The following is a 25,511-nucleotide window of genomic DNA, read 5'->3' as shown; positions in this document are numbered from 1 at the left end:
TACTGTGGGGCGTTGCCTGTGTGCATCTCCTCATGCCCATCAGGATGCCAGCTTGACTAGGAGCAGAGGTTGAGAAAACCGGGGAAATCTTCTCTGTGGTGCTGTGGCTTTTACTTTTAAAAGAAAGAGAAGAAGAGAAAGGTTGCCTGAGAGAGTGAAGGAGGTGCTGTACCGAGAACTGTTGGTAAATCTGCACCCTCCCTGCCATGTAGCGTCTGCCATGGAGACCACGGCTGTGGACGAGCCTGGAGGTCACCCCCTTACAATCAGGGCCTTTCCTTGCTCTCCCCTTTGCTTCTGCTCGCGGGGCCTCTGTCAGAAACCAAACAAACAGAACATTCACAGCTAATTAGCAGGAGAAAAGCTTCGAAAAGGCTAGGAGGCACTTGGAGCCAGCTGAGTCGCCTGACCTTCTACTCAGTTAAAGATTTTCCAGGGGAAAAGGATGCTTACTTTTAGTTTTCTAATAACTTTTTTAAAAAATTTGCAGACAAATGTATTTTATTTATGGGATACATAAACATATGAAAAGGGTGGAGAAGCTCGTCTGAATTTCTCTAAGGCTAAAACTCTGCTCTTCCAGAAGGACAAAGGCCTGTACAGGAAAACCACAGAGAACTCACAACACAAGACAAAGATTCCATTCCTTCCACCCCTGAAATGGCAGTGGTACCAGTCATAGGATTTCCAAAGGGAGAATATAAAGTGGAGTGCTGTAGGTTATGCCTTGATATAGAACAGATAAAATCCCACAAAATGTAAAGTGAGAAGTTCAGAGGTGATAGTTTCATCAATTCCGTATTTTATAGATGAAAAATACTGAAGACCCAGACTCGTGATGCAGTTTGCCAAGAGTTACGTGGCTAGTTAATGGTAAAATGAAACTTAAAGCAGAAGAAAGGAATATTAAAATGTAAGAATTTATAAAAGCTAAAAAAATGAATTTCCAACAGCCGGATACTTATAACTATAGAGTAAGTGTAATAAGCCGTCTGATTTTAAAACTTCGTTCAATCAGAGTATTGGGCTGATTGTCAAATTATTATAAAAATTATACAAGTGTTCTTGTGTTGTACTGGGGCTGAAGAGATGGCTTTGAGGGTCTCTGGCTGTCAGCCCAGTCAGAGAAGAAGCTTTCTGGCTTCACACCTTGAATGCCACTGCTTCAGGTAGAAGAAGGCACAACTTCTGGTTTTCTGTTTTATTTTTACTTTATTATTTCTTGTGATTTCAATATTATTACAGTCTGTACAAAAATTTTGACTCTTATTCAAAGTTTACAAATTTAAAGTTTCCCTGTACTCCTCACTGCAGTTTTATTACACATTACATGTAATTCTGAGATTTTAGCGTAAGTCAATGGAGAATAAAACCTGTTTAGAGCAACTGACTATATGGGTAAATTTTTATAAATATACCTGTGGTTGAAGGTTATTTATAAGTTGCGAACAGGAGAGGAGACTTGTGCTGTCAGAGAACCCACAGGAAATGGAGCCACTTCCCTTTTCTCCAGCTCCCTGTCCCCAGAGCTCTCCCAGGCCCCAGGCCCCGTTGGCAGTCAGCACAGGTGGCAGGGTTCCCTGCTCACACCTCTCTGGGCCACCTTCTTTCTCTCCTAAGCTTTCCTCAGATTATTTTTGGTTTTGAAGTCTGTATAGGGAAGTAAAAGTAAAGCAAAACAAGGCAGGCTGCCAGCTCAGCCTGTTATTTTATCACCCAAGCAAACTGTGTCAATAATGTTGAAAGAAAGGTGTTGTGATACAGATCCTCCCCTCACTGCCTGCTGACCTTGGAGCTGACCTTGGCGCTGCTTGGAGATCTTCAGGGCGTGGCTCAGTCCTCACCGTCCTTGGAAGCCCTTCCAGATCAGGCCAGCAGGAAAATTCCCACCGTATATTCTCTCCGATTTTTGTTCAAATTGGTAAATTTGTTTCTTCCATTTAGTTATTGACTCTAACTTTAAATTCAGGGTATGAAGAAATAAACACTCTGACTGATTAAAAAAAAAAAAAAAACATAGCAAAACACTTTATAGCACTCGTTATCTGTATTAGGGTAGATGGGTAGACTGTGGTAAGCACAAATCACCCCGAAACTCCAGGGACCTATACTCTTTGGTAGCTTCTGCCATGTGTCCATCACTGGTTGGTGGGAGAGGGGACCTTCTGCTCTGTCTCGCCGTCCAGGGGCTGGGGACAGGGAAGGCTCCACCGTCTCATGGCTGCAGCCCCCGGAGCTGTGGCCCCAGTGGTCACTGTGCAACAGCAGAGAGCTGGAGGATTTGCACAAGCTTTTCTGTGCTCTGGTCTGGAAGTTACACCTGATATTGACTGCACTGAATCTCAAGAGGATGAGGAAATGTGGGGAAACAGAGATAGAATCCTGGGGGAGCATTACTCTTTCTTTCAATAAGTCCTTCAACAAATAAGTGCTTACTATAAGCCAGGTACTCTTCTAGGTCCTGGAAATACACAAATTAAAAAAAAAAAGGCCAAAAGCCCTGTTTCTCATGGAATTTATAGTCTATTGTATTAGTTAGGGTTCTCTAGGGAAACAGAATCAGTGAGAGATATCTATGAATATAAGATTTATAAAAGTATCTCAGCAACTGTGGGTATGCACGAGTCCAAATTCTGTAGGGCAGGCAGCAAACTGGCAACTTCAATGAAGGTGTTTGGTGAACTCCTCAGAAAATGAACTGGCAACTTCGACGAACGTGTTCGATGAAGTCCTCAGGAAACGAACTGGCAACTTCGACGAACTCCTCAGGAAACGCTTCGCTGGTCAGCCTAAGAAGTGAAGGTCCTCTCTCTGTCTCGCTTAAAAGTCTTCAGATGATGGATTGGATTAAATCCAGCCAACTGCATTCTCTCATTATGAAGACGCGCCCTTCATTACATCATCAGTCACAGCTGCAGCCAATTGACTGATGATTTAATAAACCAGCCTTTTGGTTTATTAACCAGCCACAAATGTCCTCACAGCAAGGGTTAGGCCAGTGCTTGCTTGACCAGACAGCTGGGTACCATCACCTGGCCAAGCTGACACGTGAACCTAACCATCACATCTATATTCCATGTTTTGATGAATATTCATTAGTTTTACAAATGCTTTAACTCCTCAACCTCTTTAAGGGCGACTTCTGTGTCTTATCTTGTAACCCCACGTGGCTAGTGTCATGCACCAAACATAATTGTGCTTCAGTGAGTGCGTGCGATGGTGGCTTCTTGTGTAAGAACCCATGCCCGCAACCAGATCCAAAGAACCCGTGACCAATCAGTTATCTTAGTGGGCCATTTATACTCCTGCACAGTCAAACCAGTCCCCTGCTTGGCAGCTGTGCAGGTCAGTGGACAGCTCTTCAAGAAATTTTGGTAAATATTAAGAGAGTTGCTTCTGGAGTAAAAACTTTCACTCAGGTTCCATTCATAAAGTGTCACAACCCAGCTTAACCCTAGGACCAAGAACACGCCAGGCCCGGAGTGAGACATGAGTTTAATAGGACTGACTTACAGGAGATGATTTGATGCACGTCGTCGGCAGCTGACTGGGAAAGATGGAAGTTAGCAGTCGGCAGAAAGCACGGGGTGCCAGGGGGTGGTTTATAAGTGTCAGGACAAGGAGTTGTGGAGATTGTTGTCAACACAGCGGAGAGGAGTTACAGTGCTTTGTTAACAATACCTTGTTTCCTCCCCTGGGGAGTTCTGATGACTGAAGTCTGTCCTGGGCAAGTGGGCGGCTCTGGGAAATCACTGTGGAGAGGAGGGGCCGGGGCCTGGTCCCCACACAAGGATTCTAAGTTCCTTGAGGAGAAGAACTGTTTCTCTTTGGAACAATGTAAACTACTGAATTGGGTAGAGTAAGTTAAGGTGACTGGATGCATTGAAGTCCTTTGGCAAGTGTGGTTTGGGATCTAGTGGGTATTCCACAGAGGAATTGTTAGTGGACGACTTGGGCTATAGCAGGCAGAACAAACATTTTCATGGAAGTGGATCTCCAGGAAGAGATTGCTGTTGCCCAGCAGATCTCAGCACTGAGGTGAGGAGCGGGCCTGGAAGCAGGTGGAGGGCTGGCAGGAGGCGTTTCGGTGATGTGTGCAGCCTCGGCAGAGTGAAGGAGTGATGGTAAACACAGCCAGCACACGTAAGGCCTAGCTGTGTGTGGGGTGCTGTGCGGCTCCCCGATGTTGCCTTGTTGGTTTTCCACCAGCCCTGTGAGGTAGGCACGTTTATTACGCCCCTTTGGGAGGAGAAAGCGCGTGAATAGAGAAGCGCGAGTGTCTCCTGAGTGTCATGTGGCTGTGAAGAGGCTGAGCTGAGATCCTAACCCTGGTGGGCTGGCTCCAGACCCGTCCGCCTACCCCCTGTTGCTCATCAGTCTGCTCCCAACCCACCTCCTCCTACCTCTAGAAGCGCTAATCTCCGCCCTTGTCTTCCATGGCTCCGCCGTTACCACTGCCCTCACGGAGCCAAGGTCTCCAGCCTTTTCTTCTTTCCTATTATTAAAACTGACTCCCTGGAAAGAACTAATGAATTCATTCATTCATTCATTCATTCATTCATTCATACCAAGCTATAAATGACTGATATGGCTTAATATGAAATAATACCCTTCCAGTCTTGGCTTTGTTGGGGAGGGAAACAAGGGGATGTTGAGGGGCCATAAAACCTTAACCCAAAACCCTGTTGAAATTTCAACACATATGGGCATGGGTGGGAGGGGAGTGGGCAGGGTGAGTTGGGGACACAGATCCTGTACCCTTCAGATTTTACCATTATTGGTCTGTGGGAATCCTAGTAGAAATGAGGTGGGTGCATAAAAGTGGGAATGGAAGGAAGGGAAGAATAAGAGATTCACCTTTATTATATTGATTCAATGATTATGGGAAAGCCCCATTATTTCCCTAATTCATTATCCAGTGGAAGAGTTCTCACATGACCCCAAGGGACAGAGACTCCACAGGAAAGATTGAGTTCTTTGACTTGTACATTCATAAGTGAAAAGAGGATTTAAGTGTTGATGCATTTACATCTGAATCAGGGAGAGCAAAGGATTGATTTTGTTCCTTTACTTCCTGGCTAAAATAAAACCCTCTGCTCTTAGAATATTAGAGTTATCCTGCATACTCGTCTGTTTCTTATTGCATATCAGTCTTTCTTTAAAATGTTTCTCATATAAGACAATCTAGTTCTGTTCAGTAAATGTTTGCCAAGTGGCTGCTTTATGCCAGATTCTGTGCGCTGGGCGTATATGTGTTTCTAACTCAAATTTCTCATTTTTAGAGAATATACCATGATACAAGCAATCAGAGAAGTGTGTTTAAGTACAGAGTAGGATACAGGAGAGAATTACTTTGCTGTGGGAGGTCAGAAAAGACTTGTAAAAGAGGTGATGCTTGAATGGTGACAGGGTAGTAAAATATTCTAGCTAGACAGCAAAGCTTCTGACCTGGACAGGTGTTATGCACAGCACCACTGGCCTGGCAGCTGCTAGTGGTGTTGCTATAGAATATGTATTGAGTAAAGGGATGGTGGGAAACAATTGCTTGTGTCTTCACAAGCCTAGAGCACGTCAGCGCATCAGCTTGTTTGTCTCCATGTCTGTGATTATCCGCAGACTGCTCTTTCTTTCATACCCTGCTGACGTCTTTCCTCTTCTCTTAGTTGGACTTCCTCTCTATGCACTCATCTAGACATTGGAGACACCGTCATGACACCTGAGTGCGTCCATACTGTGTGTGTCCTCTGTGGTAGCAGCTGTCTGATCCTGGTCTCTGTGGGTGGAGGGGAGAGGAGAGACAGCTCTCACCTGTATCTATGCTGTCAGACATGTTTCAATAATTAGATTTGCGATTCATCAGCCTAATCTTCTGTTCCGGTTTGCCAGTGCTGCCGGAATGCAAAATACCAGAAATGGATTGGCTTTAATAAAAGGGGGTTTATTTGGTTACACAGTTATAGTCTTAAGGCCATTAAGTGTCCAAGGTAAGGCATCAACGATAGGGTACCTGCACTGGAGAACGGCCATTGGCATTGGAAAACCTCTTAGCTGGGAAGGCACGTGGCTGGCGTCTGCTTGCTCCCAGGTTGCATTTCAAAATGGCATTCTCAAAAATGTCAGCGTCAGCTTTCAATGGCCGTCTTCCAAAATGTCCGTCTCCGCTGCAGCTCTGAGGTCCTTCTATTTGTGAGCTCTTATAAGACTGCAGTGAACTAATCAAGGCCCACGCTGAATGGGCAGGGCCACACCTCCATGGAAACAATCAGAGGTCACACTAACCAAAGGGTCACTCACAGTTGGGTGGGTCACATCTCCATGGAAACAACCTAAACCCAGTATCCCATGAGACTAGATTTAAAAGCTCATGGCTTTTGGGGGGAGGGGGGGGCATAATATATCCAAACTGGCGCATCTTCCAAGGAATTTAATTCAGTTCGACAAAGTCTATTGAACACCGAAATCATGCCTGGCTGGGCCCTGGGAATATGGTGACGAAATCCCTTAAAACCCATGCTCTTGAGGAACTCACAGCCTAGCAGCTGCCATGGCAGCTTCTGGAACTGTATTTTTGCTCATTTTTTTTCCTGCAATGAGAAGCTTTTTCTGTTGGCTGTGTGAATTTTCCGGAAACAGTACATCAGTAGAGATCAGTCCCCAGTTTACATAATAGATACATCTTCTTTTTGGCCTGAAGTTGTTTTCCATAATGACATATTTCTTCTTTATTCCTGGGAATTATATCTAGGTTGAACTTTTATCTTTAAGAAAAGACCTGACGTTTTTATGCTCTAATTTTTTTTTAACATATATGCCACCAAAGATGTCACTATTCACATGTAATAATTTTGAAAATCTGTGGAAATTAAGTGATAAAAAATGAAAATAAGTTAATGCTATTCCAAACAATTCAGTTCAGCAAGTGTGTTTTTCTGCTCTGTTTGCATAATAGCACTTCTGTTATTGAAAAAATAATATACAAAGAAAGAAAACAGGAAGAGGATACCTTCCTTCTATATCTGAGAAAAGATTTAAATTTGCACTCTTGAAATTTCAGATTTTAATCAGCTCAGTAAGGGAGAAAAATCATAGAAAAAAGTTTTTTCCATTTATTCTGTAAATCATAAAATTTGAGAACACCAACAGAGAGAAAGACTACTTGTCAAGTGAATATGCTCCTTAAAGTGAAGTTAACTAGAAATGGCCCTGGTCTGCACAGAAGCTTTGACAGCCAGCAAGAGCTGACAGAAACTTCCTTCTAAAAGCGCCAGGAAACAGTTGAAGGACTGCTGTAACAGGGCGAGCGCCAAATCAAAAAAAGCCTCCTTAGAAGCAGGGGGAGCTTCAGTGCCCTGGCTGCCCCCTGTGGCCCCTCCAGCTCACGCTGAACCGCTCACATTCCCAGCGCAGGTCGTGGTCCCAGGTGTGATCGGACAGTGCTGCCTGGGGCAGGGATCACCGGCTTTGGGACATGAGGGACAGTTCCTGGGATTGTGAAGAAGCAGTTTCCTAAGGAAGAGGGGATATTTGCATGCCTGGAAATGGGGGAATTTCTAAGGAACCACCACAATGCATGCTCAACACCAGGCACTAGAAAAAAGGATCCCTCTTTTTTTCCAAGAGGAAAAAAGGCATTTCCCTCTTCTCTTCCTTCCCCTCTCCACCCTCCCCTCCTCTCCCCCTCCTTTTCTTCCCCTCCCTTTCTCCCTCCTTCTCCTCCATGCATTCAAGGAAAACTCAGTCATAACACTAGCTGGATACGAGCTTAAGGAGTAGACACCTCAGAGTCTAAATTCCAGTGATAAACACTAATAAACTAAAATATCAGAATGTGCATGTTTCAACAGAAGGTTGCAAAACAAAGAAACAGGAAGTGATGGGCCAAGCAAAGGAGAAGATTAAAGCATTAGAAACCATCAGTGAGGGGGAGAAGACCGTGGACATTTCAGACAAAGACTTAAAAAGAATGGTCCTAACTGTGCCCCAAGAATGAAAGGAAACATGAACCAGGAACTAAAGGAAATTGGGAAAATGATAGATAAGCACAAAGAGAATATCAATAGAGAGGTGGAAATGATGAAAAGGAACCAAACAGAGCTGAAGACCACAGCAGCAGAAATTTAAAATCCCCTGCAGGGGTTCAACAGCAGATTAGAGCTGGCAGAAGAAGGGACCAGCGACTTGAATTAAGATCATTGAAATAATTTGGAATAGTTGAGAAGCAGGAAGAAGAAAGGATGACGAGAAGTGAACAGAGCCTGAGGAGCCTGTGGGATGCCATCCAGTGCACCAGTATACGCAGTGTGGGGGTCCCAGAAGGAAAAGAGAGAACACGAACTCCAAACAGGGTAAACCCAAATGAAGCCACATTGCTCTGTATTATAATCAAACTGTTGAATACCAAAGAGAAAGAGAAAGTTCTGAAAGCTGCAGTACACACATACGTGAGACACGTGCAAGGGAACCGCGGTCAGATAAGTGCCAGTTTCTCATCAGAAACCTTGGTTGCAGGAAGGCAGTGGGATGATACATTAAAAGAGCTGAAAGCAAAAAGTGCCATCCAAAAAAATCTGTAACTGTCAAAACTGTCTTTCAAAAATGAGGGATGAATTAGACATTTCCAGAGAAACGAAAGCTGAGGGAATCTGTCACTAGTAGTCCAGCCCTGTATGAAATTCTGAAGGGAGTTCTGCAGGTTGAAAGGAAAGGACACTGGACAATTGATTGAAGCCACATAAAGAAATAATTCCCTGTAAAGATAATGCTAGTACTATTGTATTTTTGATTTGTACTTCCTAAGGGTTCTAAAAGGCAAGTGTATAAAATGTAATGATAAATTAATGGTTTGGACTCATAATGCATAAATATGTAATTTGTATCAGGAATTCCAAGAAGGTGGGGGCGTGGGGGTGGAGGGGTGTAGGAACATAGTTTAAATGTGCTGTTGAACCTGTTAAGTTGGTATCAAAGCAAAGAGAATTGTTATAGACTTAGGATGTTACATTTAACCCTCCTGGCAACCACAGAGAAAATATCAGAGAGCGTGCAAATTCTTAGAGTCAGAAAGTAGAGTACAGGTTAATAGGGGTAGGGGGCAGGGCAGTACAAAATGAGTGTGGGGTTTCTGTTTCCAGTGAAAGGAAAGTTCTAGTAATGGATGGTGGTAAGGGTTCTGCAGCATTGTCAATGTGATTATTCCCACTGAACAGTGTCCTTGGGAAGGGTTGAGATGGGAAGATTTGTGTTGGATATGTGTTTCCACGATTAAAAAAGAAAGAGAAACTAAAGAGATAATGACAGTTAAATGCAATACTTGATGCTGGATGGGATCTAAGAATGGAGAAGAGCCTCAAAAGGACATTATTGGGACATAAAAAAAATAGAATATAGAATGTAAGCTTTGTATCAGTGTTAAATTTCTTGAACTTTATAACTGCACTTACGGTGGTTATATGAATGAATATCCTTGTTCGTAACAAATGTGCCTGGAAGTATTTATTATGTGTGGCAGGAGTATAATATGTGCAACCTGTCCTCAAATGTTTGGAAGATAGATGGATAGATTGATATGTAGAAAGAAAGGGAGGGAGGGAGGGAGGGAATGAGAGAGAGAGAGAAAGAAAACAGTAAAAAGTAGCAAAATGTTAAAATTGGTGAATCTGGGTATGTAGGGGGTGGTATGCTGGAGTTCTCTGCATGGGGTTTGTATTATTTTTGCAACTGTCTTGTAAGTTTGAAATTATTTCAACGTAAAAAGTTGAAATTCCTCATGTTAAAAAAAATGAAGCTAAATGGGAAATACAGCAAATGGAGACCTGTGTTTTGATGTTAATTTATTGTAACTTCTTTTTTTAAGGATGCTGGGCAATTTTATGCTAAATATAAAGAAACAAAATTGAAGGAAAAGGAAGACGCGATGATTAGAGCTGAACTTGAAACACTTCAAAGTGAGTTTTAAACATTGTTTTACTGTATTAACAATATTATATAAAACTAATTGTTTGAGTTTAGATTTTTCCTTAAATTCAGCAGTCATTAAATTTTCTATACCTTCTTTACCACTCCCTAGTCACTTGTACTCTATTATATGTAGAAAATACTGCATTATTAATTATTGAACCATAATAATTACTGATGTTGGGTTGATATAGTTCTTCAGGTTGAGGGACAACCAATAACTGTGAAGTCCTAAAATACTCTAGCACTGTAACTATAATTCATGTTTAGTCTAAATCTAACCAATTGATCACCCAACTCACTGTATATTATTACAGTGGTAAATGGGAAATCTGAAAATAGCAATGATTTTTGTTTTGAATGTCTTTGTTTCATTTGCTATATTGTTGTATAATATGAGAAACCTTGACTAAAGGATTGGTTTGGTGAAGTGAGGTCTTCCCCTGGACACTGCAGTCCTTGCTGATTTTAGAAAGAGTTAAGCATACTAGTCAAGTGGCTTCTTCCCAGCCCTGGAACTTTTGTCTAATTTTGCCCTGTCTTCTCCCTTCCCACCCATATACCCTTTGTCTTCTTTACCTTGCTTTGCTTTATTTTTATTCTGAGCACTTAACACTACTTAGCATTAATTGCTTTATATATGTGTTTACTGACTGATTGCCCAGTAGAATATAAGTTCCATGAGTGCAGGGGCTTTAGTATCAGTTTTGTTCACAGCCGTGGGTATCTAATTATCTCAAAGAGACCCTGGCACATAGCAGCTGCTCAGTAAATACTCGTTGACTGACTTCATGGAGGTGAAATCTGAATTCTCCTAAAAATCCTGCCTTGGGTTTCTCTGGTTCAAGCTCACTTCCTACCCCCCTCCCTGGCTCCCTAGAGGAGAGTGTGCTGTGCGTGGCCCCGGCCGCTTCACAGCGATGCAGACGGACATTTCTAGAACGACTTGGGTGCTTCCGGGGGATGCGGGAAGAGCTAGTCCTGCAGACGCAGAAGAGGTTTGGCCCAGTCAAGCTGGAGAAGAGCCACTGTGTTGTTAGGGTGCTGGTGTAACTGGGGCTTCCACATTCATTGCAGAGTCTCTTCAGCTTCTAGAAGCCTCTTTCCTCCTTTGCCCTGACACCAAATCATGACTTGAGAAGAAAGAATTATGTTTTCTCCAAACTCAAGAGTGCTTTGCCACTGCCTGCACTTCTCACTTTGAGGATTTTCGTTTCCTTATTTAAGTCAAAGAACAGATTGGAGTAGATAATTCCAGTATTTGTTTTCTATTGCTGCTGTAACAAATTACCACAAATTTAGTAGCTTAATCCCAAATTTATTACCTCACTGTCATGGAGGTCAGAAGTCCACCAGCTCTCCCCGGGCTGGAGTCGAGGATCGTCAGGCAGGGCTGCGTTCCTGTTGGGAGGCGCATTCCTTGGCTCATGGCCTGTCCCTCCGTCTCCAGAGCCAGCCTTGCTGCGTCTCCACCCTCTTCCGCGGTCATGTCTCCCTCTGAGCACAGCCGGCAAAGGCTCTTTGCTTTTACGGAGCCCTGTGACTTGATGGGGCCCACCGGGGTAATTCAGGGTGCTTTCTCCCTCGTAAGGGCCTTCATCTTAATCCCACCTGCAGATTCCCTCTTTGTGTACAGTCCCGTGTTCCCAAGTTCCAGGGGCTGGGACAGAGCCGCTTCCCTCCCTCCCTCCCTGAGCTGTCTGGAGAGCTTGAGAGCAGGGACTGTTTCTTCCTCCTTGTCTTTGTGATGCCCGTGGCCTGGCACACGGTCAGTGTGCAGAGAATGGATGAGTGGGTGGAAATACGGGTGACGGCAGTTCCAGGAAGATCAGCCAATACGTGTTCTCTGAGCGGGGGAAACACAGCACTCGTGTCAGCTGGGCACTTGTCTAGGGCACTTTCTCAAGCAGCACGTAAGTTAATCCAAGAAGATTCAACAATTACAAGTACAAAATGACAACTGTACGTAATTGCTCCAAGGAAATTGCTCGAAGGAGACTTGTTAGGAGGGAGGAGGGGAGGGTAGTAGAGGGTCGCATGTGGAGATTGTCTGGTGTGTGCTGGGGGTGGTTGGGGCAGGGAGTGATATTGTTACATTAAACCTAAGAGTGAAAAAGAAGCTGCTGTTACAGCCATTGTTGAAATGGTTTTAATAATATTGAATGAATCAATGAATAAATGAAATTCTTTAGCATAATTTTATATAATTGATATTTTTTTTTAAAAATTATTACTTGAGAAATTTCCTGAACGTTTGAAGGCTAGCTAGTCAAAAGGAGGGAAAACATCACATTTTTAAGAAAAGAGAAAAATATCAAACTAACCCATAATTTACCCATAGAGGCAAAATGAATACATTGTATTTTGTTGCTCTTATAGGCACAGCTTATCATTTTTATGTAGTTTGGCTAACAAAACCACTTAATTGTTACAGTTTTGGCATATGTGTTAGAATTCTCTAATAGTAATGCATTAAGAGTTCACACTACCTCCTTGAAAACAGGAGCTAAACATGAAGTATTTCCATAATGCAAAAACTCCTTTGGATGTTTGTGACCATTTTTTCAAAAGTGTTCCAAGATTTTTCTTCTGCCTAAGAGTTGCATGGCAATTCTCATAGGGATTTAATAGTTCTCTTCATTTTGTTATTATTGTCTAATGAAGAAGATGATGTAAAGAAACCCAAATTAAAAAAAAATGTAAATATCTGAAAATGTTCTCTGCTTATCAGAGAAAATTGGTAATATTCTTCTAAAAAGTTTGAAAATTCATCACTGGCTTACCAGCTGTTGAAACCCAGAATAGATAAGTAAATACCAGAAAGTGTATTAAAAACTATACTCATACCCTGAGTAGTTGGACTTGACGCTCTCCCGTTTTGGAGCTCAGTGGTGGATTTAGAAAGGGCGACGTGATCAACACTGAGAATTGGGGGGAACAGTCACATTAACTGCTAATAATGTCAGGAATGGATGTGTATTTTTTAATGTAGTCTCTAATGGCTACATGCAAAGAATATTTTAATGAATTTTGTTAAATTCATTACCGGATTCTGCATTGTATACTCTAGAATGAATTTATAAAGACTCCATTTCCCCCAGCGTGCGTTTCATTTGCCCATCCTTCTTAATTTTAGAGACGATATTTGGATACTGTGTTCATGATAACATCTCCATCTCCTTAATTGAGTGAATGTGTCTCATGCAGATTAGCGATAGCAGCTTTATGCTGCCCGTTTTTATGACCTAGCTGCTAATCTGCCCTCAGTCTGCCTGCTCTCTGCTGAGATTGTGGAGGGCTACACTAGAACTACTTTGAGTACGGCATGTGGTGTTTCAAAACTGGTATTTTCAAGAGGGGAGGCGATGTAAAAAGGGTAATTTCTTAAAAAGACGTAGTATCCTTCTGGAAGTCTTTATGCAAAAACAGTTGTTGCTCTGTTTTGCGGCAGTTATTTCTTTGTAATAAACCTTTAATCAATTTTATGGTTTAGGTTTAAATAAGTTGAATATTTTTAATATGTAAGACTTTATAAGTATTAATTTTTTTAAATATAATTTTTTTTAATTAGAGAAGTTGTAGGTTTACAGAAAAATTATACAGAAAATACAGCATTCTCATATACCCCCGTATTGTTAACCCTTTGTATTAGTGTGGTACCTTTGTTAGAATTGATGAAAGAATATTGCAATTGTACTATTAAATACAGTCCAAAGTTTACATTGGTGTGTATTTTTTTTCTCCATATACCACCCTATTATTAACACCTTGCATTAGTGTGGTATATTTGTTATCAATCATGGAGGAACATTTTTATAATTGTTCTGTTAACTGTAACCTGTCGTTTACAGTAGGGTTCACTGTGTTCTATAGTCCTATGCTTTTTGTTTTAATATATTCTAGTAACAGATATGCCACCTAAAATTTCTTTTAACCACATTCATATATATATTTCAGTGCTGTTAATTACACTCACAATGTTGTTTACCATCGCCACCATCCATTTCCAAAATTTTATAATCAACCCAAATAGAAATTCTTTAAAATTTTATTCTTTATTAGAGAAGTTGTGGGTTTACAGAATAATCATGCAGAAAATACAGGATTCCCATATAACTACCCTGTTAGATGTTAATGATTTTTATACATCCTCTAATGATGTGATTTTTATTCTGAATCAGTAGCAGTGAATTCTAAGAACTTAAAACGAAACCTCTCTTACCAGTAGAAATAATGATATTCCGGACATTAGCTATGTTTTCCTTCTTATTTCGTGGTCCCCGTTGCAGGCACCAGTGGTGCACCTGAGCAGGGGTGTCACAGGGACAGACGACAGGTTGCGTGAAACAGTGAGAAGGTGAGGCATAGAAGAGCCTTTTTTATTGTGTCGGGACAGGAAAACATCCCCCTCCCTTAAGAGGAAGGGAGCCTGGTGCACTAGAAAACTCAGGTTCGTGAAGAAGGACATGCTGGTGCTGATTCGTAGGTTGATTCAGGAGTTGGTGGGGAAGAGGGAAAAAAGAGGGAGGGCAGGACTAGGGCCTATGTAAGTCAGGACATTTTTGCCGATGGTGATGTAGGGTGTTCTTGGATGGGAGATACTGTGTGAGATCATTTACAAAAGGCGTATAACTCGGTGCTGTAACTTATGAAACATGTATTATAAAACGTGATGGGAGCCCTAGTCTCAAAGGAGTCTACACGTAGGCAAAAAAATATCTAAAGAATAATATTTTATCCTAGGTACTTTGCTCTAATAATAATAGAAGTGTAAATTTTTTAAGTCATGCAACTCAAATATAAATTTACCATTCCCATGGCTGAAGTTGTGGAACTGTGAACCATTACATTCTTTGAGTTTTTCTCTCTAACTACTTGTGAAGTTGTACTTTATATATATATATGTTAAAGTTCACAGTAAAAAAAATGAAAATTTTTACCATACCATTAATATTTCAAATCATAATGCTGTGCATGATCACATATAATGTAATCATTGTTTTCCCACTGAAATAATTCAAAAAAGTTTTTAGCCAATTGAATATATAACAATGTATTATTATAGATTAAAGTAGCCAAATTTCAACTAAGTTTTACTTAATAATTTGAGTATGAATACCTATTTAGAATGAGATATTTTATAAAATAATCTGTCAGTTTAGAAGTGTGATGCAGGTGGGCATTTTCTCCATCTTGTTTACAGCCGTAACCAAGTGCCTAGGAAAGTCCTGGGAACATGGCTCAGTAAATGTTGGTTGAATGAATTAAGGGAACTTAAATCATTCTGCATGTTTTTTGACAAGAGTGTTTTTGTCATCACTAAAACTGCTTTTTGAGTGATCTAAAAGTTATCCAGAATATATCATCTTTATTTCTATATATAATGAGACATGGTACTTTTGAATCCATGGATGATGCTGTCACTCCAAGCCACAAGTACCTGTTCACCTAATGGTAGGTTTTCTTTTCCTCTTATGTCATGATTGCTATAATAAAACCATTGTATGGCTTTTATCTTTAACTTTTTATTTTGAAATTATTATAAATCCATAAAAGTTGAAAAGATAATCAGAGAGGTCACAATTACTTTCTCCTAGCTTCCCCGTTGGTTAATCTTCTGCTTGCTTTGGTTTGTTTTGCTCTTCTTTTCTAGTTTCTTGAGGTGGAAGCTTAGGTTGTTGATTTGAGGCATTTCTTCTTTTCTAATATAAGCATTAAGTGCTATAAATTTCCCTTTAAGCACTGCTTTAGCTGCCTGCCATTTATTTTGATATATTGTACATTCATTTTCATTTAGTTCAATATTTTTAACATGTCCTTCAAGGCTTCCTCTTTGACCCATGGCTTATTTAGAAGTATGTTGTTTAGTTTCCAAGTGTTTGGAGATTTTCCTGTTATCTTTCTGTTACTGATTTCTAGTTTGATTTCATTTTCATTAGAAAGCACACTGTTACAATTTCAGTTCTTTCAAGTTACTTGAGGTTTGTTTTGGGGCCCAGAATATGATATGTTTTGGTATATGTAATGTGGGCATTTGGAAAGAATGTGTGTTCTGCTGTTTTTGAGTGTACTGTTTTATAAATGCCAATTAGATCCAGTTGGTTGATGATGTTGTCAAGTTCTGTGTCCTTCCTGATATTCTGTTTAGTTATTCTATCATTTCTATCAATTGTTGGAAGAAAGATGTTGAAGTCTTCAGCTATAATTGTGAATTTGTCTATTTCTTCTTTTAGTTCTATCAATTTTTGCCACACATACTTGCAGCTCTATTGTTTGTTGCATACACATTAGGGTTTCTATGTCTTCTTGGTGGATTGACCCTTTTATCATTATGTAATGTTCCTGTCTGTCCCTGATACTTTTCTTTGCTCTGAAGTCTACTTTATCTGACATTAATGTAGTGTTCTTTTGATTAATGTTTGTACAGTGTATCTTTTTTAATTGTTTTATCTTCCACTTACCTACATTGTTATATTCAAAGTGAGTTTCTCATAGATAGCATGTAGTTAGGTCATGATATTTATCCATATTGCCAATCTCTGCCTTTTCTTTTATAGTTCAATAAAGGGAATTTTATTATAACCAGAAATGTTTTTATTTGAAAAAAAAAAACAGTTATGAGTTATAACCCTGTACAATTTCAAGACGAGGATGAATGGTCACATTTTTGTATTATACAAAAATGAATCAGCATCAAATAACAGCTCAATAATCTGATATTTATGGTCCTTTAGGCTCATATGTTTATTAGAGTGATGTTGGGTTGAATGTTGAGCTAGAACTTGTAATACAGATTCAGAAGGGTCAGAGCTGATTTGTCAACAAAATGCATCAGTCAGAAATCACCACAAATTATTAGACTTGGATCAAAAACATGGAGAAGAGCAACCCAAACCAGAATAATGTACAAAAAAGGGAGGTAAAACTATAGTTACACAAGGATCTGGTTACAATCTACAAAGAAGTTTTGTGGGCATTGGCTGCCACAAATCTTGCTGCACTTGACATTCTGTCACTCTGTGTGACATTGGCTCAAAATAAAATGGGCCTGGACATTATGCGCATTCTGCCTATTTCCTTGACTATCCAATTGAGAGAGGATTATCTTTTCTACATCAGAATGACAATATTTTCTCTAATCAGTCAAATTTATTTAAACAGCTACAGAATTAACAAGTGGAGCCTTCCATTATGCTGCCTCAAATCACAGCTGTTTTTTTTTTTAACTCTTCATTTTATTGAGATATATTCACATACCACGCAGTCATACAAAACAAATCGTACATTCGATTGTTCACAGTACCATTACATAGTTGTACATTCATCACCTAAATCAATCCTTGACACCTTCATTAGCACACACCCAAAAATAACAAGAATAATAAAGTGAAAAAGAGCAATTAAAGTAAAAAAGAACACTGGGTGCCTTTGTCTGTTTCCTTCCCCTATTTTTCTACTCATCCATCCATAAACTAGACAAAGGGGAGTGTGGTCCTTATGGCTTTCCCAATCCCATTGTCACCCCTCATAAGCTACATTTTTATACAATTGTCTTCGAGATTCATGGGTTCTGGGTTGTAGTTTGATAGTTTCAGGTATCTACCACCAGCTACCCGAATTCATTAGAACCTAGAAAGGGTTGTATATATTGTGTGTAAGAGTGCCCACCAGAGTGACCTCTCGGCTCCTTTTGGAATCTCTCTGCCACTGAAGCTTATTTCATTTCCTTTCACATCCCCCTTTTGGTCAAGAAGATGTTCTCCGTCCCACGATGCCAGGTCTACATTCCTTCCCGGGAGTCATATTCCACGTTGCCAGGGAGATTCACTCCCCTGGGTGTCTGATCCCACGTAGGGGGGAGGGCAGTGATTTCACCTTTCAAGTTGGCTTAGCTAGAGAGAGAGGGCCACATCTGAGCAACAAAGAGGCATTCGGGAGGAGGCTCTTAGGCACAATTATAGGGAGGCCTAGCCTCTCCTTTGCAGCAGCAGTCTTCCCAAGGGTAAATCCTGTGGTAGAAGGCCCAGCCCATCAAACCACCAGTCGCCTATGTCTGTGGTCATGTTAGCAACCATCAAGGTGGGGTAGGCCAATACCCCTGCATTCTCCACAGGCTCCTCAAGGGGGCACTACATATTTTTTTCCTTGTTTTTTTTTTTTAAAAAAACTTTTTTTTTTTTAAATCAACTGTATGAAAAATTAAAAAATAAAAAAAAATAATTAAAAAAAAACATACAAAAGAACATTTCAAAGAGACCATAACAAGGGAGTAAGAAAAAGACAACTAACCTGAGATAACTACTTTACTTCCAACATGTTCCTACTCTACCCCAAGAAAGTTACCTAATATAGCAACATTTCTGTGAACTTGTTCCTACTATACCCATCAGAAATTAACAGACCATAGTCATTCCTGGGCATTCCCAGAACGTTAAATTTACCCATGATAGCTTATCTGTTCTTCTTGGATTATTGTTCCCCCTTCCTTAATTGCTCTCTATTGCTAGTTCTCCTACATTCTACATTATAAACCATTTGTTTTACATTTTTCAAAGTTCACATTAGTGGTAGCATATAATATTTCTCTTTTTCTGCCTGGCTTATGTCGCTCAGCATTATGTCTTCAAGGTTCATCCATGTTGTCATGTTTCACAACATCGTTCCTTCTTACTGCCGTGTAGTATTCCATCGTGTGTATATACCATATTTTATTTATCCACTCATCTGTTGAAGGACATTTGGGTTGTTTCCATCTCTTGGCAATTGTGAATAATGCTGCTATGAACATTGGCGTGCAGATATCTGTTCGTGTCACTGCTTTCCGATCTTCCGGATATATACCGAGAAGTGCAATCGCTGGATCGAACGGTAACTCTATATCTAGTTTTCTAAGGAACTGCCAGACTGACTTCCAGAGTGGCTGAACCATTATACAGTCCCACCAACAATGAATAAGAGTTCCAATTTCTCCACATCCCCTCCAGCATTTGTAGTTTCCTGTTTGTTTAATGGCAGCCATTCTAATCGGTGTGAGACGGTATCTCATTGTGGTCTTAATTTGCATCTCTCTAATAGCTAGTGAAGCTGAACATTTTTTCATGTGTTTCTTGTCCATTTGTATTTCCTCTTCAGAGAACTGTCTTTTCATATCTTTTGCCCATTTTATAATTGGGCTGTCTGTACTATTGTCATTGAGTTGTAGGATTTCTTTATATATGCAAGATATCAGTCTTTTGTCAGATACATGGTTTCCAAAAATTTTTTCCCATTGAGTTGGCTGCCTCTTTACCTTTTTGAGAAATTCCTTTGAGGTGCAGAAACTTCTAAGCTTGAGGAGTTCCCATTTATCTATTTTTTCTTTTTTTGCTTGTGCTTTGGGTGTAAAGTCTAGGAAGTGGCCGCCTAATACAAGGTCTTGAAGATGTTTTCCTACATTATGTTCTAGGAGTTTTATGGTACTTTCTTTTATATTGAGATCTTTGGTCCATTTGGAGTTAATTTTTGTGTAGGGGGTGAGGTAGGGGTCCTCTTTCATTCTTTTGGATATGGATATCCAACTCTCCCAGCCCCATTTGTTGAAAAGACCATTATGACCCAGTTCAGTGACTTTGGGGGCTTTATCAAAGATAAGTCGGCCATAGATCTGAGGGTCTATCTCTGAATTCTCAATTCGATTCCATTGATCTATATGTCTATCTTTTTGCCAGTACCATGCTGTTTTGACAACTGTGGCTTTATAATAAGCTTCAAAGTCAGGGAGTGTAAGTCATCCCACTTTGTTTTTCCTTTTTAGTGTGTCTTTAGCAATTCGAGGCATCTTCCCTTTCCAAATAAATTTGGTAACTAGCTTTTCCAAGTCTGTAAAGTAGGTTGTTGGGATTTTGATTGGGATTGCATTGAATCTGTAGATGAGTTTGGGTAGAATTGACATCTTAATGACATTTAGCCTTCCTATCCATGAACATGGAATATTTTTCCATCTTTTAAGTCCCCTTCTATTTCTTCTAGTAGACTTATGTAGTTTTCTTGGTATAGGTGTTTTACATCTTTGGTTAAGTTTATTCCTAGGTACTTGATTTTTTTAGTTGCTATTGAAAATGGTATCTTTTTCTTGAGTGTCTCTTCAGTTTGTTCATTTCTAGCATATAGAAACATTACTGACTTATGTGCATTAATCTTGTATCCCGCTACTTTGCTGAATTTGTTTATTAGCTCTAGTAGCTGTATCGTCGATTTCTCAGGGTTTTCCAGATAGAAGATCGTATCATCTGCAAACAATGACAGTTTTGCTTCTTCTTTTCCAATTTGGATGCCTTTTATTTCTTTGTCTTGCCAGATTGCCCTGGCTGGCACTTCCAGCACAATGTTGAATAACAGTGGTGATAGCGGGCATCCTTGTCTTGTTCCTGATCTTAGAGGGAAGTCTTTCAGTCTCTCACCATTGAGTACTATGCTGGCTGTGGGTTTTTCATATATGCTCTTTATCATATTGAGGAAGTTTCCTTCAATTCCTACCTTTTGAAGTGTTTTTATCAAAAACAGATGTTGGATTTTGTCAAATGCTTTTTCAGCGTCTACTGAGATGATCATTTGATTTTTCCCTTTCGAATTGTTAATGTGTTGTAATACATTGAGTGATTTTCTTATGTTGAACCATCCTTGCATGCCTGGAATGAACCCCACTTGGTCATGGTGTATGATTTTTTTAATGTGTCTTTGGACTTGATTTGCAAGTATTTTGTTGAGGATATTTGCATGTATATTCATTAGGGAGATTGGCCGGTAGTTTTCCTTTCTTGTAGCATCTTTGCCTGGTTTTGGTATTAGATTAATGTTAGCTTCATCAATCTCTGCCTTTTATTGATGTATTTATACCTTTTACATTTAATGTGATTAGTGATATGTTAGGATCTTAGTGTGCCATTTCATAATTTGTTTTCTTTTTGTTCTTTACATTTCTCGTTTCTCTGTTTTTTGTGGGTAACTTGGATATTTTTTTAGAATTCCATAGTGTTTTTTTAGTGTATGCTGTAGATATTACATAATATGTACATAACTCGACACAGTCTACTGGTGTTAAAATTTTACCATTTAAAGTGAGGTATAGAAGAAACTTTACTTCCCTTTTCATCCCTTTACGCTCCCCCATTTATAACAATATTGTCACTATTTTCTCTACATAAAATGAATGTTTTAATTTTGATTCAGTCATCAAACATAATTTAGAAGAACTCAAGAGGAGGAAAATTTGTTGTGTTTACACATATTTTTACTCTTTCTGTTTTTCTTTGTTCCTTCTTAATGTTTCAACATTTCTTCTTTTATTATTTTCTTAGTTTACAGAACTTCCTTTAGCCATTATTTAGAATAGATATGCTGGTGACAAGCTCTCTTAGTTTTCCTTTGCCTGAGAATGTCTTAATTCCCTCTTCATTCCTGAGAGTTGTTTTCACTGGTTATAGAATTTTTTGTTGACAGTTCTTTTCTTTCAGCTTTTGAAAATTGTTGTACTACTTCCTTCTGGCCTCCATGGTTTTTGTTGAGAAATCTGCTGTCATTAGAATTATATTTCCCTTACAGGTAAGGTTTTATTTCTCTTGCCACTTTCAAGATTTTTTTTCCTTTGTCTTTAGTTTTCAGAAGTTTGACTATCATGTGTCTTGGCATAGATTTCTTTGGGTTTATCTTGTTTGGAGTTTGCACAGCTTCCAGGCTCTGTAGGTTTATGACTTTGGCCAACTTGGAGGAGTTTTCAGCCATTCATGAGAATAGATTTCAGTTCATCCTCATCTCCTCTACTTTGGGACTTTATTGGCATGAACACTCGAGCTTTTGTTCTAGTCTTACAAATCTCTGAAGTATTGTTCCCTCTCCCCCAACTCCCACCCAGCCTGTTTTCTCTCTGTCTTTCAGATTGGGAAATTTCCATTTTTGTTTCTTCAAGTTCACTGATTCTTTTCTGTGTCTACTCCATTTTGCTGTTGAGCCTATTCATTAAGTTTTTAAATTTCAGTTAGTATATTTTTAAGGTTTGGCATTTCTATCTCATTCTTCTGTATACTTTCTATCTCTTTGCTGAGAGTTTTTATTTTTTAAGTTGTTTCAAGAGTATTTGTAATTGCTCATTGAACCATTTTTTATAACTGCTTTAAAGTCCTAGTTAGATAATTCTAATGTCTCTTTCATCCTGTTGTTGGCATCTGTTGATTATCGTTTCTCAGTCAAATTGAGGTTTTCCTCATCTTAATGTGAGGATTGAATTTCTTAAATTAAAACCTGGACATTTTGGGAAATATTTTATGAGATTCTGGGTCTAATTTTAATCTCCTGCCTTAGCTCCTCTTTTCAGACACTGCTCCCCGAGGGGTGGAGGAGAGCTGCCTGGGGACTGCCGGGTGGGGTGGAAGCCCCGATTCCCTACCTGGCCGTGGGGATAGTGGGGAAGGGGAGCAGAGGTGAGAACCCCTCCTCCCATAGCCTCCACTGCCCTGGGAGAGGCCTCGTTACGGCTGGGCAAGGGGCGGGGCTCAGGGGGGCCACGGAGGGGAGTGTTTTTCCCCCTCAGCAGAGACGAAAGCCCCGGCTTCCTCCCCAGTCTTCTCACGCATGGCCCTGCGGTTGCGTTGCAGCCCGGCAGTGTTGGAACGCTTCGCTCCACTTGCCCTTTGCTGGCATGGGAGGAGGGTGGCCTGAAGTTGAGCAGTTACAGTCTACAAGTGTTGTCTTGCTATGCTGCTCCTTTCCTGGTGCTTTGGCTGAGAGAACAGGCTTTTGTTACTTTGTTCTGTTTGTATTGTTTTTGTCTGTGTCTGTTGGCATGTCATGGTTGCCTGCTTTTCCAGCACCACGTCTGGGAGCCTCGGAGCCCACTCCGTGGTGGTCCTCGGGTCTGGCTGCATCCAGCAGAGGTCCCCCCGCCTTCCACCCCTGACAGCCTGTACTCTAATTTCTGTCTTTATGTGCTTGCATTTCTCTGATACTTTCTTTATAGTTACCATGGGGCTTAAATTTAACATTCTAAAAGCTGTAACACTCATTTGCTTACATACAAACTTAACTTTAATGGTATATACAAACTATGTTCCTGTACCCCTCTATTCCCTCACCTTTATGTAGTTCTTCTCACAAATTGCATGTTTATATATTGAGACCAAAACCATTGATTTATCATTACATTTTATGCATTTGCCCTTTAGATCCCTTTAGGAAGTAGAAAATGGAGTTACAAACCAGAAATACAATAGTACTGGCACTTTAATTACCCATGTCGTTACCCTCACTGGCGATCTTTATTTCTTCATGTGGCTTCAATCTGTTGTCTGTCATCCTTGAATTTCACCCTGCAGAACTTCTTCAGCATCTCTTGTAAGGCTGGTCTAGGTGACATACCTCTTGGCTTTTGTTTATCTGGGAATGTCTTAATCTTTTCCTCATTTTTAAAGATAGTTTATTTTTAATTGCAGTTAAATATACATTACATAAAAGTCATTTTAGCTATTTTTAGTGGACAATTCTTTGATATTAAATACATTGAAAATACTGTGTAGGTTTCACCACTATCTATTTCCAGACTGTTTTCATCATCCCAAACCAAAGCTCATACAAATTTAGCAAAAACTCCCTATTTCCCCCTCTCTCCACCTCTGATAAACATTATTCTCCTTTCGATTTCTAAGACTTGACTTATTCTAAGTTATATCATTTAAGGGAAATTGTACAATATTTGTCCTTTTGGGTCTGGCTTATTTAATTCAACATCATGTCTGCAGGTTTCATCCATTTGTGGCATGTACCAGTACTTCACTTCTCTTTACATCTCAAAAATACCCCATTGTTTGGGTATACCACAAATTTTTATCCATTCATCTGTCGAAGGGCGCTTGGGTTGTTTCCACCTTCTGGCTATTGTATACAAATACCCGTCCCAGTCTCTTCTTACAGTTCTTTGGGTCTACACCCAGGAGTGGAGTTGCCAGGTCACATGGTAACTCCGTTTTTAACTCTCTGAGGAACAACCAGATGTTTTCCACAGCAGCTGTACCATTTTACATTCCCACCAACAGTGTACGAAGGTTCCTATTTCCCCAGCCTCGCCAATACTTATTTTCAGATTTTTAAATAATAGTGTATATGAAGTGGTATCTCATAGTTTTAATTTGTATTTCTCTAACGGCTAATGATGTTGAGCATCTTTTAACATACTTATTGACCACTCGAAGAAATGTCTATTCAAATCCTTGTCTCAGTTTTTTCATTGGGTTGTTTGTCTTTTTCTTGTTGATTTGTAGGAGTTCTTACTTATTTTGGATATATTCAGATATATGGGTTGAAACTATTTTCCCCCATTCTGTAGGTTGTCTTTTTACTTTAGAAGGATTTACCTCTGCCATTTGGCTATTTGTTCTCTGTGTATCTTGTATGTTTTTTTGTTCCTAAATTACTCCATTACTACCTTTGTTTGTATTTATTGCTTTTTTGTAGTGTACCGTTTTGATTCCCTTCTTTCCTTTTATCTGTATTTTTAATCTCTCAGTGGTCACCTTTGTAATTACAATTAACATCTTAAAGTGATAAGAACCAGTTCAACTAGCACCTTGTCTCAGGAGTGTACAAACTCCCTACCTCTGTCCATCTCCGTCCCTCCCCCTTTGTACTGTTATCGTCTCAGATTATATCTTAATACATTGTATGTCTAGTCACAAAGATTTTGAACATTATTTTACACATTTGTCTTTAAGTCACATGGGGTTTAAAGAAGTTACAAACCAAAAGTACAATAACACAGGATTTTATATTTACCTATGTAGTACCCTCATCTTTGAAAGACAGTTTTGCTGGATACAGTATTCTTGGTTGGCCATTTTTTGCTTTCAGCACTTTAAATATATCATGCCACTGCCTTCTTGCCTCTGTGGTTTATGATGAGGAAATTGGCATTTAATCTTATTGAGGCTCTCTTGTATATGACATGTTGCTTCTCTCTAGTGGCTTTCAGAATTCTCTTTTATCTTTAGCATTTGACAGTGATTATAACATGGCACGGTGTGGGTCTATTTGAGTTTATCCTGTTTGGAGGTTGTTGAACATCTTGGATGTGTATATTCATGTCTTTTGTTAAATTTGGGAAGTTTTCAGCCATTAATTTTTTGGATATTCTCTGTGCTCCTTTCTCTCTTTCTTATCCTTCTGGGGCTCCCACAGTGTATATATTGGTGCACTTGATGGTGCCCCACAGGTTCCTCAGGCTCTGTTCACTTCTTGTCCTTTTTTCTTCTTTCCGTCCTCAGACTGGCTGATGTCAGTTGTCTTATTTCCCAGTTCATGGATCCTTTCTTCTGCCAGCTCCAGTCTGCTGTTGAACTCCTGTAGGGAATTGTCAGTTTCTCTTATTGTGGTCTTCAGCTCTGTTTGGCTCCTTTTCATACTTTCCATCTCTCTATTAATCTTCTCTTTGTGCTCACCTGTCATTTTCCTGATTTCCTTTGGTTCTTTGTCCATGTTTTCCTTTGACTCTTGGGGCATAGTTAGGACCAGTTTTTAAAAGTCTTTGTCTGGAA

General features: G+C 39.9%; 1 protein-coding gene across 4 annotated transcripts in view; it reads left to right on the top strand.

The window, feature by feature from the left end:
* The window catches only part of DNAJC1 (DnaJ heat shock protein family (Hsp40) member C1), a 256,895-nt gene that overhangs the window by 145,572 nt on the left and 85,812 nt on the right, over positions 1 to 25,511 (top strand). For all 4 annotated transcript variants that reach the window (XR_005217186.1, XR_005217184.1, XR_005217185.1 and 1 more), the window contains one exon: positions 9,854 to 9,944. Coding sequence is in view for 1 of the 4 variants with exons in the window: in XM_037837709.1 (XP_037693637.1) it covers positions 9,854 to 9,944 (91 nt within the window). In the remaining 3 variants the exon portion in view is untranslated. The remainder of the gene's footprint in view (positions 1 to 9,853; positions 9,945 to 25,511) is intronic.

This window comes from Choloepus didactylus, chromosome 5 (genome assembly GCF_015220235.1).
Source record: "Choloepus didactylus isolate mChoDid1 chromosome 5, mChoDid1.pri, whole genome shotgun sequence".
NCBI lineage: Eukaryota > Metazoa > Chordata > Mammalia > Pilosa > Megalonychidae > Choloepus > Choloepus didactylus.
The sequence above is the reverse complement of the archived record's forward strand: the minus strand, read 5'-3'. Positions and strand labels throughout refer to the sequence as shown.